The sequence below is a fragment of the Scylla paramamosain genome, chromosome 25, assembly GCF_035594125.1.
Source record: "Scylla paramamosain isolate STU-SP2022 chromosome 25, ASM3559412v1, whole genome shotgun sequence".
Classification (NCBI taxonomy): Eukaryota; Metazoa; Arthropoda; class Malacostraca; order Decapoda; family Portunidae; genus Scylla; species Scylla paramamosain.
The window spans coordinates 19,745,893-19,772,643 of record NC_087175.1 but is presented as its reverse complement, the minus strand read 5'-3'; the positions used below and the strand labels follow the sequence as shown (position 1 = coordinate 19,772,643).

At 37.8% G+C, this 26,751-nt stretch overlaps 1 protein-coding gene across 1 annotated transcript in view; it reads left to right on the top strand.

Annotated features, from left to right (window-relative positions):
* The window catches only part of LOC135113389 (zwei Ig domain protein zig-8-like), a gene marked incomplete at its 5' end in the record, with an annotated part of 94,132 nt that overhangs the window by 47,032 nt on the left and 20,349 nt on the right, over positions 1-26,751 (top strand). Inside the window, one exon of the mRNA XM_064028645.1 lies at positions 1,217-1,397. Within this exon, the coding sequence (XP_063884715.1) occupies positions 1,217-1,397 (181 nt within the window). The remainder of the gene's footprint in view (positions 1-1,216; positions 1,398-26,751) is intronic.

The window sequence follows — 26,751 nt, the reverse complement described above, 5'->3', positions numbered from 1 at the left end:
TTAACCTAACTTAACCTAACAAAGTAATTTAGCCTAACTATTCAGATCACAATTACTTATATCACTTCACTTTTAAAGGACATTTACAAGAATTGGTTCACAATTAGGATTGAGGTGAGTGATACAAACTTAATAAGAATTAGTTAAGTGCACATGTATTAGATAATTTCAAGAGGAGATTGGATAAATATACAGAAAGTGATGACAGATGTTAATTTTTTTTGGTCTTCTCACTCTCTTTATTACCTTATTAAGTTCTAATAATATTCCTAATCATTCACCATCCATTATCAGCAACCTCTCTTTTGGCATGCAGATTCTTACTTGTATCACTTCTCTTCCTATATTTCTAGTCACTCAACAGTCTTGCTAGACACATAAGCATCTGTTCTGTCTGTAGGTCATTCCTCTAATCACAGTGAATCACACCCCTAATTCTTCAACAGCTACTCTAACCAACTTTTTTCCTGGATACAAACGCGATTATTCAAAGCACTTCTACCTGTTACTTCTCTACTTTTTTTTTTTTTTTGTAGAAGGGACACTGACCAAGGGCAACAAAAATCCAATAAAAAAAAATGCCCACTGTAATGCCAGTCCCATAAAAGGGTCCAAAGCGGTAGTCAAAAATTGAAGGATAAGTGTCTTGAAACCTCCCTCTTGAAGGAATTCAAGTCATAGGAAGGTGGAAATACAGATGCAGGCAGGGAGTTCCAGAGTTTACCAAAGAAAGGGATGAATGATTGAGAATACTGGTTAACTCTTGCGTTAGAGAGGCGGACAGAATAGGGGTGAGAGAAAGAAGAAAGTGTTGTGCAGCGAGGCCGCAGGAGGAGGGGAGGCATGCAGTTAGCACGATCAGAAGAGCAGTTAGCATGAAAAGAGCGGTAGAAGACAGCTAGAGATGCAACATTGCGGCGATGAGAGGCTGAAGATAGTCAGTTAGAGGAGAGGAGTTGATAAGACGAAAAGCTTTTGATTCCACCCTGTTTAGAAGAGCAGTATGAGTGGAACCCCCCCAGACATGTGAAGCATACTCCATACATGGACGGATAAGGCCCTTGTACAGAGTTAGCAGCTAGGGGAGGGGGTGAGAAAAAAATGCCTAATGACTCAAGACTCGCTAAGCATCCCTTTCCCCCATACAGAGGTGTCCATTCACACAAGTCGTGTCTATACAACCATCTCTAATGACGCCCCGTCCCTCCCCGCACAGAGGCGTCCATTCAGATCCTGGACGAGCGCGGCGTAGAACTGCGGGAGAAGTTTTACCGGGAAGGGTCGACGATCGAGTTGCAGTGCTTGGTGGCTGACGTGCCCACCGCCACGGCCCTGCAGCTCGCTTGGTACCACCACCAGCACAGACTCAACTACGACGACCCCCGCGGCGGCGTCAGGTGAGTAAACAAAGAGTGTATTAGTGTGGAGTAGGGTGGAGGGACGTATACTGAACAGGTAATGTAACTAAACGGGTCAAGATGAATTCGTCACACATTTGAATACTGAATTTGGAATACGATGGGTCCTGCGACAGCGTCAGGTGAGTAAGCAATGTAATGTATGATAGGATAGAGCAAAGTACTGGTATGGTGCAGAATGGAATGGTGGGTATACTGAACAGGTTAAGCAATTAAAAGAATCAAGTTACTAGTGTGGATCAAGTACTGGTGTAATGAAGGATGGAGCGACGTACTGATGTAATGCAGGATGGATGGGAGTATATTAAACAGGTGGTGTAGTTGAACAGGTCAAGATAAATTTGACAAACATTTGAATACTTAAAAATTAGGGAAATGAATGCAACACGACAAACTCAACGGTGTGTAAAATTGGTCATATACTTTTTGGATTCTGCTGCTCTTTGCTTTGTCCTCCCATTTTCCTCTCGGCTTGTTTAACCCTACACTGTGATAGGCAACAGTCCACAACGCTAAAAATACCCTAGAAAAAAAAAAAAAAAATTACAAGCACTGAAAAGAAAAAAAAATACATATTCCAATTATCTATCTGGTCAGTGGAATGTTTACAAGTGACGGCGGTAAAAATATAGTAGAAAAAAAAAACTTTACAGGCATCTCAGGTGAGTAATCATTTAGTGTACATGTGTTGTGCAATGTAGAATGCAAGGAAGGATACTGAAGAAGTGACGTAATTAAAAAGATCAAGATAAATTCCTCACACATTTGAATACTGAAAAAAAAAAAAAAGAAAATTAACAACACTACACACTCATCTCGGCTGCGGCCTGCATGTTGTAACACAATTCTGTGTTCGCGTTTCACGATCTTAGTCATACATGTAAGGAAGTTATGTATTCAACACACACACACACACACACACACACACACACACACTTTATAATACTAATACAGACACAAATAAAGAAAATAAAAACAATAAAACAATAAAAGGCTGACAAAAATAAAGGAAGCTAAGAAAATTACTCCATAAAGTTATGAAAAGAGTAAGAGCAAAGGTGGCAGTTAACACACACACACACACACACACACACGTACAAGCCTCTCATCCACACAATGTAAATAACCTTCTATCCCCCAACGAATCAAGAATCTCAGACCATCCAGGCTGAAAAATATGATCAGTTACTTTTGAACGGCTCTCCTTCCTCTTGACTCCCTCGATCTGACACAAAAATTCATTCACTCCTACCCGCCCTCGCCTCCTCTCGCCCGCGTTATTTTCTCACCCATTCACTCACACACGCACTTAACCTTTCACAGAGTGGCTGACTCAAACGCTCGCTCTCTCTTCTTATTCTCCTCTGGCACTTACATAGCCTTTTTTTCCTTCCTCTCAACGTTATTTGTTTACTCTCTCTCTCTCTCTCTCTCTCTCTCTCTCTCTCTCTCTCTCTCTCTCTCTCTCTCTCTCTCTCTCTCTCTCTCTCTCTCTCTCTTTGCAAGTTTCTTAATTCCTGATCTATTTGCGATACGTCAAACACGAATTGAATTTATGGTGACCTTGTTTGTTGTAATGTCTCTCTCTCTCTCTCTCTCTCTCTCTCTCTCTCTCTCTCTCTCTCTCTCTCTCTCTCTCTCTCTCTCTCTCTCTCTCTCTCTCTCTACACACGTAACCTACTGTACTACTACACTACACAATATTACAAAGCACGGTCTAACTCAGTCATTTAATGCTGGCATAATGTATGATTCAGGAGGAAAAACTATGCATTACAAACCAGACACGTAGAATGCGGCCGAGTAAATTACTTCATTATAGAACAAAGGAAAATATAACGGGCACCATCCTGCATCTCTCTCTCTCTCTCTCTCTCTCTCTCTCTCTCTCTCTCTCTCTCTCTCTCTCTCTCTCTCTCTCTCTTATCTGTGGGTATTTTTTGTTTTATTTGCCTTACTGTTTACTCATTTATTTTTTTTTTATGTAATTCATTGTGTTTTTTTTTATTTCTTCTTCATCCTTGTGAATTTTCTGTTACTTCTTTATCTGGATCTCTTATTTCTTCCTCTGTGTTTTTATCTATGTGTTTTCTATTCTTTTCTTCTGGGTCTTCATTTTTGTCTATTTTTTCTTCTCTCTTCCTCTGTGGTCCTTTATTCTTCCTTCGGTTCTTGATCTTCGTGTATTTTATCTTCTTTCTTCATCTGGGCTTTTATCCTCGTGTGTTTTATTTTTCCTCCTTTCTATGGATCTCTTCCTTCTTCCTCTGTGTCTTTTCTTTCCTCGTCTGTGTTTATCTTTGTTTCTTTTCTTTCTTTTTCTAGGTTTGTTTTTATGTGTTTTCTCTTTTTTTCCTCTGGGTCTCTTCTTCCTTCCTCTGGGTCTCTTCTTCTTTCCTCTGCGTCTCCATATTCGTGTGTTTTCTCTTCCTCGACATCATTTTCATTTATTGTTTTATCTTCTACTGTTTCTGTCTCGTCCTTGGAAAGTTCGCCTTGCATTATCTAAACATAACAGTAAACATTTTCAATTGGCTCCTGTGGAAGTGATTAAGGTCCAGTGCCTGTATTATCCAATGGAAGGGAACACACTTCGGAATCCCTTTAGTATAAAAACGTATTACCTTTGCTTCTCTTCTTCGCTGCCTTTACTGACTCGTATCTCTCTTTTTTTTAGGTCTTTATGCTGTCTTCGTGTTTTTCTTTCTTTCACCTCATTTCTTTCTTTTATATTCTCTTTCTGTGTAGTGCAGCGGATGGCAGTGCTGCTCTAAACCTCCGGAGAGTCAAATTATCACATTCTCTTGGGTTCCTTTGTTATTGTGTCTTTGCTTCCTTTTCTCCATATTCCTCTCTGTTTATTGCATTCTCGTTCTCCTTTTCTCCCCTCCTGTGTAATGCAGAGGACGACAACGAGCCTCGAGATTCCAGGAGTGTAAAATTGTTCATATAATTTGCGATTCTGCGGTTTTTTTTTTTTTTTTTGCTTCTTCCTCTCCTGTTCCTCTTGGCTTGCTTAACTTTGCATGTTTTCTTCCCTTTTCTAGGTTTGTTTTTATTTGTTTTCTCTTTTCTTTTTTTTCCTCCAGGTCTCTTCTTCCTTCCTCTGGGTCTTCATATTAGTGTGTTTTCGGTGAAGGAACTGTGGAAAAATCTTTATCGGAACAGAGAAAAGGGAAAAGAATTGGTTTTGAGTGTCTAGCTACTGGAATGATTATAAGTGACAGCATTGAAAGTGCTATACAAAAATCTTTACCATCATAGAGAGAAAGGAAAAAATGAGTAGATCTTCAAAGTGTTTAGTAAGTGAAATGTTTAAAAAGAAAAAGGTAAAAGTGCTGTAAAAAAAAAAAAAGCGTAAAGGAAAGGAAAAAAACTACTGTCCAAGAGTCTAGCCATTGGAAAGCTTAAAAGTGATAGAGGTAAAAGTACTGTAGAAAAATAAACATCATAAAGAGAGAGGAAAGGAAAAAAAAAGATAGATTTTCCAAGTGTCTAACTAGTGACTAGAAGTGACAGCGGTAAAGATACTGTAGAAAAGTCTTTACCATTACAGAGAGAAGGATAGAAAGAGTAGATTTTACAAGTGTTTAGCCAATGGAATGCTGAGGAGTGACGGCGGTAAAGGTACTGTACTTTACAAGCACAGAGGGAAGGAAAAAAATAGATTTTGAGTGAGTAGTAAGTGGAATGTTTTGAATAGACAGTGGTAAAAGAACTGTAGAAAAAAATCTTTATATGCTCAGAGGAAACAAAAAAATATATATATTTGCAATGGAAATGGTTAAAAGCGGCTGGAAAATAAGGCAAAATATCTCACTTAGAGTGGCATATGATATTTTTTCTCTTTTGTGTGTTGGGGTCAAGGACAAGGGCAAAAGAAACATAGAAAAGAAAAAAAGAATTATCTGTTGAGGTAAAAAATAAATAAATAAAAAGTTTCTTCATAATACTCATAATACTGTTCCCCCAAAAAAGAAAAGTAGAATATCCGAGAAAAAGTTCAATTAAGTTCATAAAGTGTTTTGATGCTTCTCTCTTTCAAAAACACTAACTAATAACAGTGAATTGGTGAAAAAAAAAAAAAACATAACGACTGTATCTTTAAACACCTTGTTCTCTCACTAGGACTATTTTCAAAGACCCACAGAAATTGAATTTTCATAGGTGTTTATTGCCCTTTGATGAAGAATATATTAAACTGTTACTACATCAGGAAAATACCCTTGAAAATCTTCCTGGGTTCAGTAGAGGTAGGTGAAAGGTAATCGTGTTTGAGAGGTGTCGAAATGTTTAGAAATACGAACCAACAATTTGAGGTCTCTGGAGTGTAGAGAAATAAATTATGTTCTTTACCTTTTTTTTTTTTTTTTTCTTACTTTGTACCCACTTTTTAATATGTTTGGTTCTATTTTTTCTTTTCTTTTTTTTTTTAGACGCGTTTCTTCGTTTCTTTCTCGTTCTTTTTTTTTAATTCTCTCTCTTCTTTATTTTCCAGTGTCTGCTCTTTGTTATGTTTTTTCCATTATTTTTTTCTGGTTGTTTCTTTGTGTTTTCTTTCATTTTATTTCGTTTCTCCCACATTTTGTTGTAGCTTTCTTTTTTTTCTTTACACGTGCTTTTTTCCAGTCTTTTGTCACTTCCCTTATTTTTAATCTCTAGTGTCTAAAATTTGTTACTCATTTTTTTCTGCATTTTTTCCTGATGGTTTGCTTTGTGTTTTCATCCTTTTAAATCCTTTGCTTTCCACATTTCGTTGCATTTTTTTTCTTTTTTTAACGTTTTTTGACCCTTTTCATCTTTCTTTATTAATCTCAAAAATTTTAATTCTTTGTTACTTTTCCTAATTTTTCTGGTTGTTCTTCATTGTTTCTACATTTTCTCTCATATTTTGCATTAGTATTTTTCGTCATTTTTCTTGTAATTCCTTATTTAAATCTCTATTGTCTATCTTTATTTTTTCTAATGTTTTTTTTCTGGTTATTTAATGTGGGTTTTCATTTTTTGTACTATTTTTTTTTACTTTATTTGCTATTTTTTTTTTTGTCCTTTCTTTACATATATTTCTTCGTTCTTTTTAACCTCCCTTTGTTTGTCTAGTGTCCAATTCCTTATTATTTTTTCCTTTTCCCTTATTTTCTAGCTATTTACAGTTTTTTTCATTCTTTTTTCCTCTCCTCTTTTTTTTCCTTCCCTCTCGAACTGATCCCATTTGTTATGTAAGAAAAAGTAGTAGTTTTTTTTCTCTCCTTTTTCGTCTTTCCTCTTACTTTAGCGGCTTACCATTTTGTTTGATTTGTTTTTTTTTTCTTTGTTCTAGTGCCTTACCATCCACCTACATATATTTCTTTTTTTTTTCACATTTACTGCATACACTTATCATGTTTTTACGCTTAAGTTTTGTTTCCACGCATTCTCGTCGCCTGTCAGTTTTCCCTTTTCTGGTCACTAATAATAATTTCCTTAAGTATATTCGTTTATCACTTTTTCCACCTTTTTTTTTTTTTTTTTTGTGTGTGTAAACCTCCACACTTACTCTTTGATGCCTTCCCTCCATTTTTTTTAGTTGTTCTGTTCGTAGTCTTCGCTTATATACCATCCCTGTAGTTTCATATTTGTTTATTTTAGTATTTCAGCTCCAGTCTTTTCCATATTTTCTAACTTCCGTTCATTTATCACAGCCTGCGCTTCCCTGTTTGCTTATTTTAACATCTCCGCTTTCTCCCTTTCTCATAGTTTGTAGTCTTCATTCACTTATCACCTTTCTATTTTTTTATTTCTTTATTTCCACACCTCTGTTCTCCCATATTCTATTTTAGTCACTCATTTTGTTTCATCTTTTTTTTTTTTTTCTGTTCCTGAAACCTCGCGCAGTGGCCTCATCAGTAATGGAGGCACACACACTTTTGTACTCTGTCTCTGTCCTGGCTGACCCTCGCCACACCTCTGGGTACAGGACGCCTCTTATTAAGTCATTTACAGCTTTAGTCCCCCTTCGTTAACCTTTCCATCACTGTAAAAATTGTTTGGATGGAGACACAAGGGGAGGGAAGTGAGAAAACAGGTTTTTTTTTTTTCTATTTATTTATTTTTTTTTTTACGGTACAGAATTATTTACGAGTCTGGCACAAAAATATTGTTCAAAAAGTTATAGGTATTCGAGGGGAAATTTTTTTTGTCTAGGAGTGAAAGTTTAATGCATGACACATCTATTCTGAAACACTTCTGCACCACTCCTCCACTATTTTTAACAGGCTCTAGTTGAAGTGATAGAGATTTTTATTTATTTATTTATTATTATTTTTTTTTACGGTTCTAGTGACAGATTGACAACATTTCTACATTATTAACACGAGAAACATTCTTGAGAATCCGGCAATTGCTTTCTGCACCCTTTAAAGACAGTCGTGGTGAATAAGCGAAGCGTTTCTGAATGCCGGCCTATATTTAGACACATTGAGGGTAATTTGTAAGCAGTATTGCAAGAGATCACATGAAAAGGAACCACACTATTTTTGTGGTGGATAGACTAGGAAAGATTTAGTTAGTGAGTTATGTTATGGATGACGAGAATAGGTGGAAACATAGTAAATCATCTACCTGTTTCAGTATATTCTCTTCCTACTTATAGCATGCTCTTTCAAGACACTTCGACTAATTTAGGATATGTTTTCGATTTATTCTCCTTAAGGACTGGCATCTTTAGTGGGGTCTTTTCGCTCACTCGTTTTTTTTTTTTTTCCTTGATATAAGCGCCCCTTAAAGACGAAGAGGAGTAGCAGAAGAAGAAGAAGAAGAAGGAGAAAGAAAGAAACAACAACAACAACAACAGCAACAACAACAACAACAACAACAACAACAAATACATCAAGAAATCTCCCACTGACTTCCCTAAGAGCTCCACGTACAGTATCTTGCACTGTCACGTTCACGGGGAAACAAGGCAGTAACGGGTGACAAAAGTGCGGCCATCTGGCGTGCTGCGTGCTTTGCTTTCCGAGGGAGGGAGGAAAGGAGGGAGAGAGCAAGATGACAATGAATCACGGAAGCACGACGGGATCCTTGTCATCAGCGTGCTAACAAGACGAGACGCTTCTGTTTGTTTCCCATCGATCTGCTTCTCGTCTGATCTCCGCCTGCAGCTTCCCCTCTCCTTCCTCCTCGTCCTTCTCTTCACCTTCCACCTCACTGCGTCTGATGTTCCTCTGATACTTCCCGCGGCCACACTGAAGCACTGGAGCACCGGGAACTCTCCGCCTTCCACCTCACTACGCTCATACTTGCTTATTGGTTCCCGTTTCCTGATAGAAGCATTAAACTATTTGCCTTCCACTTCACTGCGCTTACTGCTTCCGTGATGCTTATGTCTTAACACACACTGGGGATTTCTGTTTGCTTTGTGCCTTGACTTTCATATTTACTGGTTCTTGTGTCCTAAAAGAAGTACGCTTGACTGTTTTAAGTCTCAGTAAGTTCAATCAGTGTTTGATGGTTTTATGTCTTAATAGGAATACTGTAAGATACTCTTGTTCGCTCTGTGTCTTGACGTTCATACTTACTGGTTCTTGTGTCTATTAAAACACTTAGCCATTCGTCTTCCTCTCCACTATGTTCCATGAAAAATGTGTCTGTCTATGTTTTCGGTTTCTATATATATTTTTTCTTTTATGTCAACGTATTCGCTTTGTGTCTTGACGTTCATACTTATTGGTTCTTGTGTCTATTCACTTAACCATTCGTCTTCCTATGTTCCATAAATGATGTGTCTGTCTTTATGTTTTCTGTTTCTATATATATATATTTTTTTTTATGTCTACGTATTCGCTTTCCACTTCTCTGTCTAAATTTAAACCTGCGTACTGCTTCTCAAGTCTCTATCAAAGCACTCTTCACTATTGTCCTCTACCTTAACGTGAGTGGTTGACGTTTGTCTCACTAGGAATACTGTAAGCTACGTATGTGGTTTATCTGTTTTTACGTTTATACTTACTGTTTCTCGCGTCCTAACAGAGGCGCACTTAACTATTCGTTTTCCACCTCACTGCGTCTAATGAGTGATGGTTCTGTCTTGATAGGAATAATGGAAACTACACACTTGCTTTCCACCTCACAATGTTAATACTTGCTTATTGCTTCAAATGTCTCTGCTGAAACGCGCCCAACTATTTGTCTTACGCCTCACTACACTTAATGCGTGATGGTTTTGTTTTAACAGGAATGTTGGAAACTAGGTATTCGCTTTCTCTCTCTCTAGGTCCATACTTGCTTACTGATTTTCTTACTGATTTCCATGTATCTACTGAAGAGCTCTTAACCATTTTGCTGTGATGATTATCCTTCCTTGACCTTCCTAACACTGTAAAAACTGTTTGCATGGAGACACAAGAAAGAAAAGAGGGAAAACAGAAGGTAACTTTGTCTTTTAAGGTAAAAAAAATATTTACGAGAACCTAACACAAAAATATTCTAAAAAGTTACAGGCAATAAAGAAGAAAATTTGTCTATAGTGAAAGGATATTCGCATTATGCTTCACTAGGTTTAATGAGTGATGGTTTTGTCTGAAAAGAAACACTGCAGGCTATGTATTTGCTTTCTATCACTGTCCATACTAGTTAAATGAGTCTTATGTCCTAATGGAAGCACAACAAACTATCCATCTTCCACCTCACAAAGTTTAATGAAAATCTGCTGTTTCTGTGCCTTAATAGAAACACTAGAAACTGCGTATTCTTTTTCTATTTATGCCCATACTTGCCTATTGCTTCTCGTGTCGTAATAGGAACACACTTACCCGTTCGTCTTCCACTTACTACGTTTACTGAGTGATGGTTCTGTTTTAATACGATTAGTGGGTTACGTGTTCACTTTATCTGCCCATACTTGTAATTGCTTCTCGTATCTCTATTGAAACACTCGTAAGACTTCACCTTCCGCTTACTACGTTCAATGAGTGTTTGATATTTCTATTACTGAGTAGGAATTCTGGCAACTACGTATTCGCTTTTAGTCTCTCTGTCCTTACTTGCTTATTGATTACCACGTCTCTACGTAAATATGTAACTATTCCCCATCTACCTCACTACGTTTGAATAATGTTTGACATCTCTGCGTTTATTGATTGTTTAGTATCTCTATGTCCATCTCAAATTATGTACTTACTTTCCATCTCACTACAGTTATAAGAACATAAGAAATAAGGGAAGCTGCAAGAAGCGACCAGGCTTACACGTGGCAGTCCCTGTATGAAACACACCTACCTATTTCCATCCGCTATCCCCATCCATAAACTTGTCTAATCTTCTCTTAAAGCTCTCTAGTGTCCTAGCACTAACTTATACTTCTTTATTATACTTCTTTATTGTTTCCAAATGGACTGAAAACTGATCACCCTTCAGCCACACTATGGTTTTAGCTTGTTGTTTCTCACGGCTTCATACAAGCTCTGAAAACCACACACTTGCTTTCCATCTCACTATGGTTATACCTCCTCATTGTTTACGTTCCAATACAAGCAGTGAGACTGTTTATCTTTCCATCATGCTCGATGTCGTGTTGCTTCTCACTCGTTATTTTGTCACTTCCGGTCAGTACATTGAAATTCCAGCCCGCTTAATTTTGTTATCCTTTTTTTTTTTTATTATTTAAAATTTCAACCATATTTTATTTTTGTTACATTGCTAGTATGTTTATGCAATTTCATAATCCAGCGCCATTATGACCTTAATTGTTACGGCACCATGAAAAAAAAATAGTAATCATTTCACCTCAGTTACTGCTTCCCACGGCTCCATACAAACCCTGTGAACCCTTCCTGGAAAGCATAACCCGTTGTTTCCTGAGAGACGGAGAGACAACGAGACAGCAACACAGCCCTGGGGAGGATGCTGTCACTGTCAAGATAAGGACAGATTATAATCATGTTACTCTTAAAGCAATCCAGAGCCTTTCCAGGAAGCAGAGGAGACTGTTTCCAGGAAGTAATGACGACTTGTTTCCTGAGATCACGACTCGGTTCTCAAGTTCACGTCGCCTTCGGGGAGACAAGATTAAGATGCTGTCACGTTATCACGCCATCTTGGTTTCAGGGAGGTAATCGTGTCCTTAGCTAAGCACACTTAAACCCCCTGCACAAGCTCGGATAACACTGGTAAACTCGTAAGGCCAAGAGCTTCCCAGGTTCACCCAACAGTTGGCTAGAATAAGTGAAGATGCTGTCACGCTGTCACGTTATCTCGGTTTCAGGGAGGTAATTGTGTCCTTACTGGGAAACATTTACCAACAGGTTTCTAGGTTCACTTCACCGCCAGCCAGACAAAATGAAGATGCTGTCACGCTATCACGCTACCTTGGCTTCACGGAGGTACTCTTGTCCTTACTGAAGTTCACATAACCCTCTTTGAGAACCTCGTAGGACTCGTCTCAGTGTCTCAGGTTCACCCCACTTTCAGAAGTACAGAGGCGTTAAGATGTCACGCTGTCACAGTACCCCACTGTCAGGATTTCTCCTCCTTAGCAAAGTACACCTAACCCTCTTTGAGCAGCTTGGCTAACACACCCAAGACCAACAACTTCTCAGCTTCACTCCGCCGTCAGAAGCAAAGAAGTGTTAAGATGTTGTCACGCTGTCACACTCAAAGTCCTCACGCTGTCAGGATCCGCGAAGATAATCCTCGGCTGTGTCGCCCCTTGTTTCCTTCCGCGGCGTCGGGCACACACACACACACACACACACACACACACACACACAGGCACACTCGTGGGATCCCGGAGTAATGTTTTCGCTGCCCCATTTGCACTAATGACTGTGGTCGTGCCTCGCTGAGCTGCCGGGCCGAAGTGCGAGGCGTGAAGGGACATTATGTTGCTGCGCCGGGAACACAGGTACTGGCTGGTGCGGGAAGACACAGCCGCGGGTGCATCACGAGGCGCCTGTGTTTACTGGGCCTCTATGTGACTCCAGTACGTGTGGTAGTGTGTGTGTGTGTGTGTGTGTGTGTGTGTGTGTGTGTGTGTGTGTGTGTGTTGTTTGACTCTACCGCTTGTTTTACTTGCTTATTGTTAGTATTCCTGGACACACACACACACTTAACCACTAAGAAGAAAAAAAAATACTTATAACCAACAGAAAGAATCAGAACAAAGATCATCATATGCAAATAAAACAATAAATGCAAAATAAAAAGCAAGACACCTCACGAAGCTTCAATTACAGTTATTAAAAAAAGAACAAAGGTGACATCACACACACACACATACACACACACACACACACAGACAGACAGACAGACAGACAGACACAGAGACAGACAGACAGACAGACAGACACACACACACACACACAAACACACACACACACACCAGGCTCGTGTCGCGGCGGCTTCAGAGCGGCGGGAACACAATACTGGAAGGTCTGAGGCAGTGGTGGTGGTGATGGGGGATGTAAGGCGCTGGGCCACCCTTCACACTCCCGCCATCTGCTCCCTTATTCGGCGACAAACACACAAACACTCCTTGAAGCAGTGGAGTCCTTCCTCTGTGAGCCTTCCTTCATCTCTCACTCACTCTATATTCAGTTCGGTTCAATAGATTTCATACCAATAGTGAGTGTAACAGTCGTATCAATATACAAGTCTTTCTAATCATGGCAGGTCCCTTTAATGATGATTTTTTACAGGAACAATTACTTTTTCTCTCACTTCCTCCAACTCACTCCCGCCAGGACAGATGAACTACACTTTTGACTTCCCGCTACGCAGAACACTACACTACACACACACACACACACACACACACACACACACACACACACACACACACAGTTGGTTAATTAGTTGATTACTGGCCACAACAACATTAACAAGTGTATCAGTATGAACATTTAAAGTTAATAATTGATTGGTTCAACAAAGTCTGATCGCGTTTATAAAAATAAAACCCCGCCCCCCCAATCACACACACACACACACACACACACACACACAATAGTAGTAGTAGTAGTAGTAGTAGTAGTAGAAGTAGATTATTGGCCACAGCTTTACAATATAATAATACAAATTCCTCTTCATATAATCAAGAAAAAAAGACAATTTCATAATAGTTTTACTTCAACAAAATGCTGCAGACCATAGTAATAAAAAAATATCACTTAGAACAAGCAACACACACACATACGAGTACACACACACACACACACACACACACACACACACACACACACACACACACACAATATTTCACCCAAGTGTCTCAAGTAATTTTTTTTCTTTGTGTGTGTGTGTCACTGTTACGATATACGAGTTTTGTTTCTCCCTCCGGACTCTCGACTTGTTAGGTTTTTTTTGTTTTTGTTTTAGTGTTATTTTTTTTCGTCCCCCTGTTGAAGTTCCAGTAAATTTTTAAGTCCTTCCTCCTCCGCGCGACTCTTGACTTTCGCTGCGAGTGTGAAAGGTCACGTTCCAAAATGTTGATTAAAGACGATATTGGCTTCACCTTTGTTGTTTACTTATGTGTATTGCTTGCTTACCGTGACCTTACCTAACTTAATCTAACATAACTTACCCTAACGTAACTTATCTCAACCAACCTAATTTTAAGGCGATACTGCTTTCACCTTTGTTATCTGTTCATCTATGTATTGCTTACCTAACATGACCTCATTTAACGTAACCTCACCTAACGTAACTTAACCTAACCTAACAAAACCAGACTAAACGTAACCTAACCTTAAGACGATACTGGTTTCATCTTTGTTATCTGTTTATCTTAGTACTGCATGTTTAACATAACTTAACCTAACCTCACCTGAACTAACCTGTCCTTAAGGCGATATTAGTTTTATTTTAGTTGTGTGTTTATCTTCATTGCTTACCGTACCTGACCTCACCCCACCTAACTTAACATAACCTAATGCAACCTAATCTCACTTAACCTAATCTAATCCCACCTAAGCTAACCTAACGTAATATAAATTTACCTAACCTAAAGACGATATTGGTGTTAAGTTTGTTATCTGTTTATATGTATATGGCTTGTCTAACGCGACCTAACGTATCGATCAATTATTGCATCTATCAGTTACTGTATCCTTCTATAGTTTTTTTTTTCTCTTAATTAATACATCGTTAAATCACTTATATATTAACTACTGAATAAATTCCGAAACGTGGATTAAACTCTCATTCGATGATTTAATTTCTTTATTTTCATTTAATTATGACTGTTAAAATATTTAATCATGTCACCATTCCATCTGTTCCAAAATGTGGATTAAAGACTATTTTCGCCTATACTTTATTTATTTATTTGTCTATCTATTATTATTCAGTTATTCCATAAGTCTATCATAATCTTTAGTTATTGCATAAGTCTATCATGATAATTATCTTTAAAAAGTATATAAATTAAACTCTTTAGTTTTATTTGTCTTTTTGTCAGTACTTCAACAATTACACCATTTTATCATTTTATTTATCCAACAACATGAAATAAAGAGGATTTTACAACATTCTCAATACTACAACTATAAATCACTAATAGATTTTTTTTTTTATATTATTATTATTGTTTTATCATTTCTTTTTTTTCTTTTTTCTTTTTTTTTCCCAGAGTGCAATAACTGATTTTTCCTCTCGTTTTCCTTACCCTTACATGGCTTAGTTTGTGGAAGTAATAGAGCCACTCGTGCCGCTCCGCTCAGTCCCTCCTTCCCTTCCAGACAATTAGAGACGCTCCTGCCTCACCTCATAAAGTCTTCCTGGCCCCAGCATTCCTTTCTGGCCCCCTGCATCTCTTCCTGCTTCCTTCACCACCTACATTCCTTCTCTCCTACACTCATCCTTGCCTCTGAAATTTCTCTGTTTCCTTCATCCCTTTTTTCCTTCTGCATACCTTCTTGCTTCCTACACTTCTTACTTCCTCCACCCTTCATTTCCTCCTGCATTCCTTGCCTCCTTCACTCCTTGCCTCTTTCATTCTATACATCTCTCTTCTTTCTTCACCACTTCCCTTTCCCTTTCGTTCTTTCAATACCCTTACCTCCTCCATTCTTACTTATTTCCATTCCTTCCTTCATCTTCCTTGCCTTCTCCTCATCCTTTCCTCCTTCACTCTTGCATCCATTCCCTCTCTGCTCTCCTTCCTTTCCAAACACACACACACACACACACACACACACACACACACACACACACACACACACACACACACACACACACACACAACCTTACCAAACACAACAAATCTACTACGTACAGCTAAACTTGCTCCTCTTTTGTGTTCTTTTGGTTAGCTTGTGTCTATTTACCCGACAAAAAGAGAGCTGGAGCCTTGTAAACAGTACTGACGAGGGTAACGAGGTGTGGCTGTGAATGCTTGCCTCAGTGCCGCGCCTCACGCCTCCCTGCACCCTTGTTTGACTTGGTGTTGTGAGGAGGCAGTGAGTTACAAGCGGGCAAACAATGAGGGATTAATACGCCGCCTAGGTGAGACACGAGCCGGCCTTGTGTTGCAGGGGGCTGTGATGAGCATGTAGTGTTCTGTTGTGGTACTAATGGTGGTGTTGGGGATGCAGTTGGGGATGCAGGGGGAGTAAGTCCATGTACGCTTCACATGTATGGGGGAGGGTTGACTCATACCGCTCTTCTAGACAGGATGGAATCAAAAGCATATCGTCTTATCGACTTGCTTCCCACAACTGATTGTCTTCAGCCTCTTTCTTATCACCGCAATGTTGCATCTCTTGCTATCTTCTACCGCTATTTTCACGCTTACTGCTCTTCTGATCTAACTAACTACATGCCTCCTCTCCTCCCGCGGCCTCGCTGAACACGACTTTCCACTTTCTCTCAGCCCTACTCTGTCCACCTCTCTAATGCCGGAATTAACCAGTATTCTCAGTCATTCATTCCCTTTTCCGGTAAACTATGGAACTCCCGGCCTGTTTCGGTATTTCCCCCTTCCTATGACTTGAGGCTTTTTAAGAGGGAGGTTTTAAGACTCTTGTCCTTCGTTTCTCGATAGTTCTTTTGACTTGACTTTGGGGACTGGCACTTTTTGTAACGTTGTTTGTTGTCCTTGGCCAGTGTCCCTCTTGCATGAAAAAAGTCAGGTTTGGGTGTTGTTGTGGGGATGTTTTTGTGTAGTGAGTGTGGGATGGGGTGTAGTGTTGGGTGGTGTGGTGCGGTGTGGGTTAAGGGTGTGGGTTAAGGGTGTGGTAGTGACGGGTGATGTGTGTTGCGTTGTGTTGTGTTGCGTTGTTTTCTTGTGTTTCGTTGCGTTGTGTTGTGGGGTGTGAGGCAGAATAGGACAGGGTAGGGTGAGGTAGGAACCAGTGTTGTGAAGTGTTGTGTTGTCTTGTGTTGCGGGAGTCTTGCCTTTGTAACGAGACTGGTGGGTGTTTGGATCTGATTTTTGTGGTGTGGGGAGATATCTTTTTCTTTTTCTTTTTTTTTGGGTGGAGGAGCGAGACAAATATGCTTTGAGGAAGGTATCATGCTGGGGAGGGGGGGAGAACAGGAGTGTTTGGAGGAGGCTGTGGTGGGTATTGGGGAAGGAGACGAGCTTGGTAGGAAGGGCGTCTTGTTGAAGAGAGGGGACAGGAATATTTTTGGGGAATGGGGTCGTGTTGGGGAGAGAAGAGGAGTGTTTGAGAAGGCTATGTTGGGGAGAAGGTACAAGAGTGTTTGGGGGAGGCTGTGGTGGGTGGTGAGGACGAGATGGTAGAGTGGAATCATGGTGGATGTTAAAGAGGGGATGTTGGGAAGTGGAGGCGTGAAACTGGGGAAGGAGAATGCATCAGATCATCACGAAACAAGCGGTAACATCATTCTGGACTTTGAAAATCGATTATCGCTTGCAATGAACCATTAGTAAAGACCAGACGCCTTTCCTTTCTTACATCCTTTACGCGAAGAAACTTTGCCACTAACACTTCACCCAGGCCTCTCGTGACAGAAACTACTAGAGCTGCCTTTTCTCCTTCGTCTTCGCATCTAGGATTGTTAAGGTTTTAGTACCATTTTAAATAATATGAAAAAAAAAGCAGCATACACTACTTGTTGTATCAAAATTGCACTGAAATCTTTTGTGTGTTCAGAAATCTTCCTACTATACGTATTAACTCTTTCATTGCTATTTGACACGTCTTTCTTTAATTACCAACCACTTGAAGACCTTTTGTTTTGTTCCACTGCCACCTCCAAACATTATACTGTCTAGAAACTGCGAAATCTATTTTTTTTTATTTCCTTGTTTCTTGTAAATGCTTATAAAAATTCCATATATCATTTTTAGTGTTGTGAATGATTGTATACCGCAGTGAGAGGATTAAGTGTTACTATACAATTTTGTCGAGTTTTTGGTACCATTCTATATAATATGGATAAAAAAAAAATAAAAAAAAACACATGCCATACTTGCTGAATTAAAACTGCGTAGAAAGTTATTATGGCCTTAGATGTTCTGTTATTTCCTTCGTCTACATATTCACGAATTTACCACCACATTTTGTTCATTTTTTGGTATCGTTCTGAATAATATTGAAAAAAATCACAAACTACTTCCATTAAAACTACGTGGGAAGTTATTGTGAGTTTAGGTACGACAAAGACTACTCGCGTTCTCTTCCTTGTTTCCTTCTTCTACATATTAACGATTTAACGACACGATTTTGTTGAATTTTTGGTACCATTCTGGATAATACTGCAGAAAACATACAGTATTTTCATTTAAATTGCACTGGAAAACTACTGTATGTTTAAACGTGGCAAAAATTTCTACTTCATTTGCCTTCGCTACTTCTTTCGTCTAAACACTCACGATTTTGTTGAGTTTTGGTACCATTCTGAATAATATGAGGGAAAAAAAAAAACATTACTTGAATTTAAAACTGCAGTGGAAGCTATTGTGCTTCTGGACGTGACAAAAATTTCTACTGGCATTGCGTTTTCGGCTTCCTTCATCTACATACCCACGCTTTTGTTGATTTTTTTTTTATACCATTCAGAATAATATGAGTAAAAACACAATCATTTCTTGCTAAATCAAAGCTGCACGGTAAACAATCGTTGGTTTAGATGTGAGAAAGACTTCTACTCGTTTTGCCATTCCTACTTCCTTCCTCTACAAAATTAAAGCTTTTACTACACGAATTTTTCTTACATTTTTTGGAGCCATTTTAAATCATACGAAAAAAAAGAAAACATGAATTTCTTAAATTATACTGCATGGAAATCTGTTCTGGGTCTAGACGTGGCGTGACCTCTCATTCTTCGTCTACACATTCAAGATTTCATTCTACCATTTTTTTTTGATACCTCCCTAGATAATAATAATAATAATAATAATAATAATAATAATAATAATAATAATAATAATAATAATAATAATAAATACACATTATTTGCTATATTAAAATTGCAGGGAAATATATCGTGAGCTTAGGCGTGACCTCCCCTGCTTCCTTCACGATTTTTTATTTTTTTTTTAATATTTGGTGGTACTCTGAATAACTTGAGAAAACACGTATTATGGGAAGAAAAATACATTAATTGAGCTCAAACTGCACTAGAAAGTCATTGCAGATTGAAATATGTCCTTTACACATTAAAAGAGTTAGTTATATTATTCACACAAGCCTCAATATTGTGAAAGACAACTACATTCAAGAGACTTTTTTTCCTTCTTTACTTTTACGGAAACCAGTAATTAGGTGGAGTTTTATTTCTGTTTATTTGTTTGTGCGGTGCTTGTCTCTCCTTTATATAACGTATAAAAAAAAAATAAATAAATATAAAACGAAACGAGAAAAAAAAAGTTATACGAGAACAATGCTCGTTTACATAATATATTTTTTTCACGTGCTTTTTTTTTTTTGGTTTCATTTATTATTAGTTTTTGTTTGTTATCTTCTCATTTATCCTGCCCTTTTTTGGCTTCCTTCACACGGAAAACAAAGAAAAAATAAAGGAAAGGAAAACAAAAAGAAAAAAAAAGCCTCTATACATAAAAGTGTTCTGAATGAAAATTAACACACACACACACACACACACACACACACACACACACACACGCACACACACACCTCCCTAAATAAGCTGTACCAGAAAACCGTTGCGTTGAACAATCATTATCTGTCATATATTAGACCAAACGCACGAGACACAGAGAGAGAGAGAGAGAGAGAGAGAGAGAGAGAGAGAGAGAGAGAGAGAGAGAGAGAGAGAGAGAGAGAGAGAGAGAGAGAGGCAGATACGATAGTGAAGGAGGGGGGGAAGGGGAGGCTAATCGTGAGAGGGAGGGGGTAGGGGGGTTGAGTAAATGTGATTGGACGACCGCAAGAAGTGCCCGGTGCATTGTGGGGCCAAAGTAAGTGGAAATACATACTGAGAAATGATGACCTTTATGTGAGCGTGAAATGGCTACTTGCTGTAATGAAAGGAGGGGAAAATTCCTTCGTTTCTTATCACTTGCATCACACGCACAGATAGAGAGGGAGAGGGAGAGGGAGAGGGAAGGTAAGGGAAATAAATGTGCGGTATTACTTCTGCTACTACTCGTATTTCATGTGTCTCGTTTTGCGTTGCACAGTGAGGAGTTCATCGTAAGCAAAAGAAGCGAATGTTCCTTATTTTCTGATCACTTGGAACAGAAGAAGAAGAAAAAGAAGAAAAGAAAAAGAAAAAGAAAGAGAGAGAGAGAGAGAGAGAGAGAGAGAGAGAGAGAGAGAGAGAGAGAGAGAGAGAGAGAGAGAGAGAGACTCGTAGTGTTGTCGTTCTCCTGTTCCACGTCTCACATTTTCTATTAGAAAGAGTAATTTACCACAACGAAATCAGGAAATATTCCAAACCCTTTGACGGCAATATAAGAGTACAATAGCTGCCATCACTAGAAGCACTCTGCACACAAGGGGGCACTCGGCATACGATATATTTCACTTGGGTCGAACTCGCTATCTATCCAAAAAAGATATTCTGCTTTTCTTTTTTCTATATTTTGTTTACGACGGCTAACTTGGCATACATCTATCAAGTCACAAAACTAATAATTTGATGACTTTACTGCTGCATTCGCACACTTTATGTGTGTTTTCCTTCACTGTTAAATGTGGATTGTTTAAATTCTCTGATTTTTCGAGAATTTTTTTGCTTCCGACGGCGATTTTGAAACGGATGATGGTCGTAAGCCAAGAACACCAGTGTATCTACAAACACCAATAAGAAAGAAAAGGATTTAAAAGAATATTTTTTTTCAGTGCCTGGCCAGTATAATGTCTGAGAGGCGGCTGTTGAATGAAAATGTTAGTGTGGTTGTGATAATGAACGATCTTACCAGTAGCAGTGGAATGGTTCAAATTATTCTTACTCGTATGTTCATTATAGCGATGAGAAAAAAATTGAACTATACAATGCCTTCATTTTTCTTTCCAAAGTGTTACCATCCCACGTCTCTGATTCTGAAATAGTTGAGTTTCTCATGATAAAAAGAGGTGAACTTGCTTTCGTCTTGACTGCATTATTATACAGATGAAGAAAAAAAAAATTAAAGTGTATGTATTTTTGCGCTGTTTATGTGTTATTATCTTGCTTCCCTCGTTTTAAATTGGCGTAGTTTATCATAATTTAAGGAAGTAAATTTTCAGATTTCTCTTTTACCACTCGCATTATTATACACAGAAAAGGAAAAGGGAAGAAATGTACAGTGCACGTAATAATTTCGCTTCCTTATCTGCGCAGGAAGGAAGGGAAAATAGATGTACGCTGCTTGTTATTGCATTTCTGGTCCCGTTAATATTTTACTTCCTTCTCAACTTAATTTAGAAGCGCGATTCGTCATAATTAAACGAGGTAAGCTTTCTCCTTCCTGTCACTTGCATCACACACGGAGGGGAGGAACACGGAGTAAATACTCGTACGTGAAAAGTGAAGGATTTCCAGGTGTTTATGTGTTACTGCCCTGCGTTTTTCGTTATATATATATATTAGATTAGTATACCATTACATTACATTACATTTACCATACTACTATATTACGTTACTAGATCAGATTGCAATTAAGAACATAAGAACATAAGAAATAAGGGAAGCTGCAAGAAGCGACCAGGCTTACACGTGGCAGTCTCTGTATGAAACACACCTACCTATTGCTCGAATAGATTAGTACATCAATGAATTATATTACACCTACTAGATTTGATTACTACATTAGATTACATTACTATGCTACTAGATTAGATTTATAAGTTAGATTACTATACTAGATTAGGATTATATTATTAGGTTAAATTCGATTAGTACTAAATTATCAGATTAGATCAGATTATCAAACTAGATTGCTATACTAGAATTCAAAACTACGTTCGAGTACCTCATTCTAGATTACTTAGGACAGTTTGCCGTTATCAAAAGAAGGAAAATTCTATGATTGTCTTCATTACTTGCATCATACAGTGCGCGGGGAACAAAGGGAAGAACTGTACCTTTGATATCGGTAGTGTTTATTCATCATTGCTGTTATAATTTTCTTCAAGTCCACGCTACGGAAAATATGAAAAAAAAATAAATAAACAGAAGAAAAGAGGTATTAAAAACGAAAGAAAGATGTCAAAGAAAGCCAGAGGGAAGGTGGCCAATAAATAAAAGCCTGAGAAATAAAAAAAAAAAAAGAAAAAAAGCTAGAAGGAAAGAGGTCTTTATAAAACAGAATTAATTATGTTTAAAAAAAGCAGAAGGAAATAGGTGAAAAAAAAGACAGTATGAGAGGTCCCAAAAAAAATTAGGAGAGGTCTAAAAAAAAAAAGAAGTCTAAAATTACATTAAAAAGAACGTTTGCCTGAGTTTTGTTTTTGTTTTTTGTTTTCTCCACTGAGTGCCCCCGTGAACTGTGAGCAAAGTAAAGATGGTAATGGTGTCCCTCAATGTGAAAAGAAGCACAGGAAAGATATGAGTAGTTTTTCGTCTTCCACCACTTCCCCGGTAATGTCTTCTCAACAATAAGTAATATATGGATCAAAGTTTCACGCCACACAGGAACAGACCCTTAAACACTTCTACGCCGCACCTCCTTCCACTTCTTTCAAAAGGCTCTACTTGAAATTACATGAGTTTTTAAGGGTGCTCTTATGGTTCTAGTGAGATTAACAAAATTTCTACATAATTAACGGAAGAGACACTCCTGAGAACCTTGCTAAGCATCTCTTTGACCTTTGAAAATAGTCGTGATAAGAGAGCAAAGGGTTTCTGAATATGGGACACACACACACACACACACACACACACACACACACACACACACACATACACACACACACACACACACACACACACACACACAGAGAGATGGTGCCATGAAAATTATATCTCGAATAACTGTCCGTGGAATCACTGACGTAAGGGCAGATAAAGATTTGATAGCACGTACAGACTAACCCTTCTCTCGCACACACACAGCTGCGCTTTAACAAAATCCTTGGAAGTCACGTAATGTTAGGGGAGGATTCGTTACAAAACTCGTTGCGGTGAAGTTGTGCAATTATTAGATAAGTAAAGAAATACACAGACAAATGTTTCACAGCATACAGAAACTATTTTTTTCTTTTCTTTTTATCAGAGACGCAGACACACGATATCACACACAAATACACACACAAAAAAAAAAGGAAAAAGTGAAAATTTGAAGTCTTAATTAAAGTCATTAGTGTTCGAATTGATGAAGCTCTCAACATTTATAAGGGAATCTTCTCTCAGACACGCAGACATATAAAAAAAAAAAAATCATTTTTGAATATCACCAAGAACTAGAGGAAAAGACTACGGTTACTCGTGTTGAAATAGATAAATATTTCACAGCATTTATAAACGAACGTTCTCTCAGACACAGAGAAACAATAATCTTGAGTATACCACAGCATTAGAAGCAATCTTTGGGGAAACTGTGTTAGAATGCATTAAACTTTCAAAGCACGTAAGTTAACCTTTTCCTCAACAAAAAAAAAAAAAGCGTGACAAACCATAATATATATATATATATATATATATATATATATATATATATATATATATATATATATATATATATATATATATATATATATATATATATATATATATATATATATATATATATATATATATATATATATATATATATATATATATGTGATACGAAGCATTTAGTAAGATTCATAACAAAGCCATTGCAGGGCAAACAGGAATCATTAATGCCAGTATAAACATGAATGATCACAGCAAACATACAGACTAACTTTCTCCCCCCGCAAAAAAAAATAAATAAATAAAATAAATAAATAAATAAATAAATAAATAAAATAATAATAATAATAATAATAATAATAATAATAATAATAATAATAATAATAATAATAATAATAATAATAATAAATAAATGAATAAATAAACGAAAATAAATAATAAATAAAATAAATAAATAAATAAACAAATAAATAAAAAAAAAACATTATCACACACAAACAAAAAAAAAAAAAATGAAAAGTGAGGCACAATGTTAGGGAAGATTTATAACAAAACCATCAGAGAAAGAATCAGGAATAATTAATGTCAGTCCGGATATAAATTACGACAGCAAGCAAGCATACTGACGGACCTTCTGCAACGAAAAAAGGAGACAATCTAAAAAAGAAAGGAAAAACAGTGACACGCATTATTAGAGAGGATTTATAACTAGCCCATTAAGGAAGAAACAAGAATCATGCGTCAAAATAGATATAAATTTGCACGACAAGCATACTGACGGACTTTTTGCGACATAAAACGAGACAGCAGAAAAGAAAGAAAAAAAAAAGTGTCATGCAATATTAGAGAAGATTTATATCAAAGTCATTAGAAGAGAAACTAGAGTGATTAATGTCAGTATATACTTATAACTTTATCACAGCAAGCACACAGACAGATTTTCTCCAATAAAAAGAAGACAATATCAGAAAAAAATGTATAAATAAACTCCATTAGATTTATAAAAAGAAACCTATTCGAGAAGAAACAGGAACCATTAGCGTCAGCACTGATATGAATTACCAAAGCAGACGAACCTGTCGAGAAGAAAGGAAAAAACGAGACAATATCACAAAAAAAAAAAAGCTGCATTAGATTTATAACAAAACCACAATGGAGGACATGAGTCATTATTTTCAGCACACGCATAGATTAACGTCTTTATATATATAAATAACAGACAGAAAGCGAAAGAATAAAAAATAAAAAATAAAAAAACTACCACACACTACTGGCGAAGATTTATATCAAAGCCGTTAGAGGAAGGAAACAGGAATAATTAATCTCAGCATAGAGATAAATCACCACAATAAGCATATAGACGAACCTTCTCCAATAAAAAAAACTACAACAACGCGACAAAAAGCTGGACACCATCTCACACACACACACACACACACACACACACACACACACACACACACAATGCCTCCGTCCGTGTCACGTGCAGCATTCGGGAAGGTTAATTACAAAGCGGGGCGCCATCAAGGTAATGACGGCCCTGTCTGGCTCCCACCGATGTAAATTTCAGCACAAACTAATCTGACAGCCGATGTCGCTTTGCTATTCCACCCCACTAATTCTGATGGACAATGGATTCATGCTTTTTACTCCCATTGTGTGTGTTAGGAAAATGTACGGCTTATTTTTTCTCCTGTGGCTTTTTTTTTTTTTTTTTGGTCACGTAGTCTCTCTCTCTCTCTCTCTCTCTCTCTCTCTCTCTCTCTCTCTCTCTCTCTCTCTCTCTCTCTCTGTCTCTCTCTCTCATCATGACTATTTTCAAAGGTCACATAGATGATTAGCAAGGTTCTCCAGAGTGTTTCTCCTGTTACTAATGAAGAAATCTTGTTTATCTGTTACTCGAGCCATAAAGCATCCTTAGAAACCCGTGTGACCTCAGCTAAAGCGTTTTGAATGTTGTGGAGATGCGGTGCAGAAGTGTATCAGAATTTGGGTCTCTCTCTCTCTCTCTCTCTCTCTCTCTCTCTCTCTCTCTCTCTCTCTCTCTCTCTCTCTCTCTCTCTCTCTCTCTCTCTTTTATACAGAAGTTACGTGGGATTAAATCAATTTTTCGGCGTTAAAGTAAATTGGACAGTTTACAAAGTGATGTTGCGTGTGGAAATGAGACCATTCTTCAGTATTTAGGTGCGTAGGTTTCAAGGATGAACTCTTGCAGCTTTACTTATCAGGATGGAATCTACATAAATGAAACTTTTCGTCTCATTAGCTTTCATCCTATAATTGAATGACTTCAATCTCTCACTCGCCGCTGCAGTGTTGTATTTGTCACTATCTGCTCCTTTGAACTTGTTGGCTGTTTGCTTCCCTCCCCCTCGCTCCCTCCCTCCACAAGACTTTCTACTCATTTTCATAAATATTCTGCCTCTTTAATGCAAGAGTTAACCAGCATTTTCACTCTTTTATCTCTTTCACTGGTAAACTCTGCAACTCTCTATCTGTTCCTGTTTTTTTTTTTCCTCCTTTCTACGACTTAAAAAAAAACTCCGAAATAAGAATATCAAAACACTTCAGCATCTCAGCTCTCCGAATTACTTACTTTTGGGGAGGCTGTAAACTGAACAGGTATTTTTTTGCTATTTTGTGTAGCCCTTCACACATCACAAAGTTTACGAAGAAAGATTACGTCGATATGCGAATAATCCTGTGTTTCAGTAGCGGTCCCTTGAGAAAGACTTAATAAGACAACCAAAAAGTAAGAAGGAAACGGGAATTGAAACAGAGAAAGAGAAGGTAGAGAAGATGAGAACGAGATATCATTCCCTTGAAATGAAATAAATGGAGGGATGATAATCACAAACCTTCACAGTTTCAGTCAAACTTGTACCTTTTACCCTAACACTTTTACTGACGCCATATTGACAATCCCTTAATTAAAATCCCTTAAATTAGACGGAGGGATGAAAACTGCACACCTTTACATTCTTTTACCAGTCTTAGTCATGGCCTTACTGACACCCTGGCGCTAAAGGTAAGGTTAGGTTTGTATGTGCAGTTTAACCCTCGGAGCCAGTAAACTCACTTCATACAGTGGTGTTGTGGTGCCAGTTCTAGTCATGCTCTTTCCTCTCACACTCTGACGTCTTACTAACACCCTAGCATTAAAATTTAACATTTTCACTGAGGTATGCAACAATTCACAATACTAAAAGCACTGTACAAAATCTCTACAAGTACTTACGAAATTAAAGCGGAGTTAAAAAAAAAAATTATCTTTTGATTTCTGGCCAGCATCGCGTTCAGAGATAACAATAGAGGGTAAAGAAATTTTTGAGTGGCTTGTGATGAA